Source organism: Pollicipes pollicipes, unplaced genomic scaffold (assembly GCF_011947565.3).
Source record: "Pollicipes pollicipes isolate AB1234 unplaced genomic scaffold, Ppol_2.1 Scaffold_4881;HRSCAF=5763_pilon_pilon_pilon, whole genome shotgun sequence".
NCBI lineage: Eukaryota > Metazoa > Arthropoda > Thecostraca > Pollicipedomorpha > Pollicipedidae > Pollicipes > Pollicipes pollicipes.
In genome coordinates, this window is record NW_023596576.1 from 59,101,588 (window position 1) to 59,106,116 (window position 4,529).

At 59.0% G+C, this 4,529-nt stretch overlaps 1 protein-coding gene across 1 annotated transcript; it reads right to left on the reverse strand.

Annotated features, from left to right (window-relative positions):
- Positions 1-41: 41 nt before the first annotated feature.
- On the reverse strand, positions 42-4,233 carry LOC119100675 (monocarboxylate transporter 10). Its single transcript, XM_037223752.1, has 5 exons — positions 4,228-4,233; positions 3,439-3,579; positions 1,911-2,137; positions 696-760; positions 42-55 (listed from the first exon to the last, which is right to left on the reverse strand). Exons 1-5 carry the CDS (start codon positions 4,231-4,233, stop codon positions 42-44), a joined length of 453 nt encoding a protein of 150 aa, XP_037079647.1.
- Positions 4,234-4,529: the final 296 nt, after the last annotated feature.

Sequence of the window (4,529 nt, forward strand, 5' to 3'; positions counted from 1 at the left end):
GCCGATTCCCTGAAGCTTGCGCCGATTCTGCCAGAAGCTGCTCACACTGGGGCAGCTGCAAAACAAGGGCTCGGTGGCAAACATGTGTCTGGAGATCCTAACTGATTCCAGGGTCACATCAACATGGAACTTCGTGGGATCCTAGATACACCCTTGAGGTCTTGGTGCCGATGGATGTCGGTTCGGCCAAATTTTTCGCAGTGGAGGAGCTGCAAAACAAAGGGTTGATGGCAGACATGTGTCTGGCGCCCACAAGAGGTTCCAGGATCACTATGGTTACCGTGGGATCCTCCATTCACCCATAAGATCCGGAGCCCATTTAGCCCCGCCACAAGTCGAACGAAACAAATAGAACCCAGTCGCCAGATCGCTCGGGGGTCTGCTCCCCTCTGATCCGAGTCTGGCCCGAGGCTCTCGGCCGACCGAGTCTCGAGCTTGCTCGGGGGCCTGCTCCCCTCTGACCCGAGTCTGGCCCGAGGCTGTCGGCCGGTCGAGTCCCGAGCTCGCTCGGAGGCCCGCTCCCCCCCCCCCCCCCCTGATCCGAGTCTGGCCCGAGGCCGTCGGCCGGTCGCATCGACGCTCACCTGGTGGTCGGCCGGCGCGGCGCCCAGTGCTGCCGCCTTGCGGCCGGCGGCGGAGTCGTCCGTCCGGGGGACGGCCAGCCGGTGGATGAGACACATGAGCAGCGCGGCGGCGATTGGGGGGCAGCCGGCCAGCACGAACGCCGTCTGGTACGAGTGCGTCCAGTCGTACAGCAGCCCTGCGCGATTCGGCCAGGGCGCAACGCTCCGTCACGCGGTATGGGGGTGCGTGCGGACAGGCCTTGTGCGTCACACGTGCCGGCGTAAGGACAGCGCGTTACACCAGAGGGCATTGCACTGGGAGAAACGGGTTGGCTGCGGGTATGGTGCCAATGACATCTGTGCTCTGGAGGTACCAGCATGACGGCTGGTGAACAATAAGTAAGTAGCGATGGCAAGCATTTGCCCTATAACTGCCGCGTGAATATCGGACCTAGCTCATATGTAGGTCATTGCCAGACGGCGGAAAGATCACGCTGGAACCTAACGCAACCAACCCGCTACTGTGCAAGGTGCATTTTTACCATTCAAGCTGCATGAAACAGCACTGAACAAATGGAGCAGATGTTACGAGAACAATGGCGCAAGGGTTCGATGCGCAAGCTTAGGGTGTAGATGAGACTCAGCCGGCACAGACACAACAGGCTTCGTTTAGTGCACGCGCTCGCAGCTGTTGTGGCATCGGAGTCATGTGACATCCGCTCCAATTCACCGTCCCACAAACCCAGATCACCGACGGCTCAAGGTGTGTGCAGGGGTGGGAAGACCCGGTGAACTATGATGACTCAGTATTTACCGGGTCTCCACTTGGCATTCACGCCATTTGTGGCGGAGTTGAGAGGTAGGGATGTGGGAGGCTTCATGGACCGCGCAGGTTAACACGAAGATGAAGCTATACCGCGTTGAGTCGGATGACTCGTCCCAAGTGTAATGCGCACGGCGAGCTCTCGTGAACGACGGGCGCGGTGGGATGGTGTGAGTTACGATGGGCGGCGCGAGCACAACCAGCTTCGATGAGCGCGGTCAATCGCTGCAACTACTGACCGGCGCGTTCGGCCGCTGTGAGCTAAGTTGAGCGCGGTGCGTCGCCATGAGCTGTGAACCCGGCGAGCTCCTACGACCCGTGGCGAGCGCAGTGAACCACACCAAACTTTAATCAGCGCGGAAAGCCGCTGTGAGCTGAAGTGAGCTCGATGAGCTTCAGTGATCGCGACACTGAGCTGCTGTTAGCTGAGGTGAGCACGGTGTATCCCTTGTGCGATACAGTGAGCTCCACAAGTCCCCCTGAGCTGAGGTACACACAGCGGTGAGCTACGGTGAGCTGCTCACCGGCGACGGGCGGTCCGACGGTGAGCGGGACGGAGCAGAGCGTGAGCAAGAAGCCGATGGCCTGCTGAGGCGCCGGCCGGGCCCACCAGCTCGAACGCGATCGGGCCGAGCAGCGAGATGAAGCAGCCGTCGAAGAGGCCCATGCCCAGCGCGATGGCCACCAGCAGCGGGAAGCTCCGGCAGAACGGCAGCAGGATCGTCAGCGTGCCGATCACCACGAACGACAGCTGACGGCGGAGACGGAGTCAGTGGGAGTTACTCTCGGGGCGGGATGTGACCAGGGTGTGACGTTGTCGCAGTGACGCACACTTGGAGTGGGCCAGGACGGGACGTGATATAGTCAGCACGGTACGGAACATGATCAGCATGACGACGGCACGGGACAAAGTCAGCACGATGCAGGACATGGTCAGCATGGGGACGGCACGGGACATGGTCAGCACGGCACGGAACATGGTCAGCATGACGACGGTATGGGACATGGTCAGCACGACGACCGTACGGGACATGGTCAGCACGGTACGTGACATGATCAGCATGGCGGCAGTACGGGACATGGTCAGCACGGTACGGGACATGATCAGCATGGCAGCAGTACGGGACATGGTTAGCACGGTACGGAGCATGGGTACGGAACATCGTCAGCACGGTACGGAACATGGTCAGCAAGACACGGGACACGGTGGTGGTGAGGACAAGTATGCACTTATACACGACGGGTCAATATAAGATGAAAAACATGTTCGCCCCAGGCATTAAACCCTGTCCCAATGATCGCCGGCGTCGACATGGAACAGACAGTTACCACGGCACAGCGGGTGCACGTGTGGACTGGTCCCAGGGCCACCAAATGGTTTCGAGAACGGTGGAAAAACCTGGCAGACGGTCAATGTAAATGGTGCGCCTGGCACGAAACGTTGATAAGCTATCTTGAGGGTTCCGCTGAGCACACACAACATGAGTGTTCGCCGACAGTATCACTCCTCATATGACAAGGTGATTGGAAAATGATTGTTCGGGGCAGGTGGCAAGCAGAACTATGAATGCGGACAGGGTGGACAAACCATGCGTCTTCAGCATCGAGGGAGTTACATCGCATGCTTCCGACTAACATGGCCTGCACTTCTGGGTAGAATTCTTCGTTCGGTCGCGTAACAATACGTGGTGTTTGTGCTGTGCCCGCTCAATGCACTGCGAAAAGGCAGATCTTAAGATCTGAAACTAGGTGGGTTTTAAGATCGGCATTGCAATGCAACACATATCCGGGTGAGGTCCGGTTGCTTACGGAGCGTTTACCGATGGATCGCCCATCCCGGCAAATGCGCAGTGTATGCGGAGTCAGTACGACGCCCCACGACCCACACATCAACACCACTCAGCCAATCGACGGGCCATCTCCGGCTCCGGCCGGTGTCGTTCCACCGCCGACAGCCGACACCGGTCACAACACCAGCGTCGACTGGCCGCCGAGAACGGCACCGGTTCTCACGAGCGATGGTCCGGCCGGGGGTCGTGACCCAGCGCCCACCTGCTGCAGCATGATCTTGTTGAAGCGCGGCAGGTCGGCGACGCGTCCGAACACGAGCCGGCCCAGGCCCGAGGTCAGGCCCAGGCAGAGCACCAGCCATGTGCCATCCTCGCCGGGGAACGCCTTCCGCACGTACTGGATCTGCCGGTCGGGACGGAACGCGGCTCGGGTCAGGCGGCGGCCACGGGCTCCCAATGGGCGCCGTCCCCCCCCCCCCCCCCCCCCACCCCTTCTCTCTCTCGAGCTGTGCTGCTCCCGCCTAAACGCATATCGGAGAATCTCATCCGCTCTAACAATCCAGCTAAATCGCGCTCCCACCCTTCCCACCACCGTACTTTCCTGGTGTTCTGGATTTTAGCCGCGTCCCCCCGCGCATCTCGCTCTTATCTCTCTGTACTCTGAAAGCACCTTCCTGCAGTGCCACCACCAACTTTATCCTTGCCATTCTACACTGCTCCGGAATCACTGGCGCTACACTCTGCTGCTGCATTGCAAGCTGTCATGTTTCTGATACCAAGGCTTCTGTCCAGAGCTGACATAAGATATGCGGGTGCAAATACTGATTCCGGTGATACTTGTGTAGTGTTCTATTGCAGGTGGTGTTAAAAACTGTCTTGACTTATCGAGAACTGGCAGAGGCCCAGGTGACCTCGATTTACAGCACTGCATATGTGGCCGTAATCTGACATCAACCAGAGTCAGAAAGCAGTTCACCGGAAAATGATAATGATCGTTGAATGCTCGCTACCTTTAAAAGGTGACTCGGGACAAAACAGTTCCCCACCCTACCACCATCCCTCCAGAGTTTGTACTGTCGCCCCGCTGGTCTGTTTGTTGGCCGCATGCGTCGGAAATGTAGGCCGGTCAAGAGCCTCCACCTACGCAGTGAACCCTTACGCTACAGCTTACGTAACGGCAACACGCAGCCATCTATCACATTCCATCGTCGGAAGCTCAATCTGCTCTCGTATGCTGCGGATGAGAGATGACGCGCATATCGACGAAAACAATGTCGGGGCCGACGTCCCGGTGCCCAGTCCCAGACTGGGCCGTCAGGCCAGCGGGGCGAAGGGTCACAGTTCCCCACACCC

Coding starts and splice junctions, on each gene's coding strand:
- LOC119100675 (XM_037223752.1), bottom strand. Junction 2,138..3,438: donor ACAAGATCATGCTGCAGCAG/GTGGGCGCTGGG, acceptor CTCCGCCGTCAG/CTGTCGTTCGTGGTGATCGG. Junction 761..1,910: donor CGTCGGACCGCCCGTCGCCG/GTGAGCAGCTCA, acceptor CGAATCGCGCAG/GGCTGCTGTACGACTGGACG.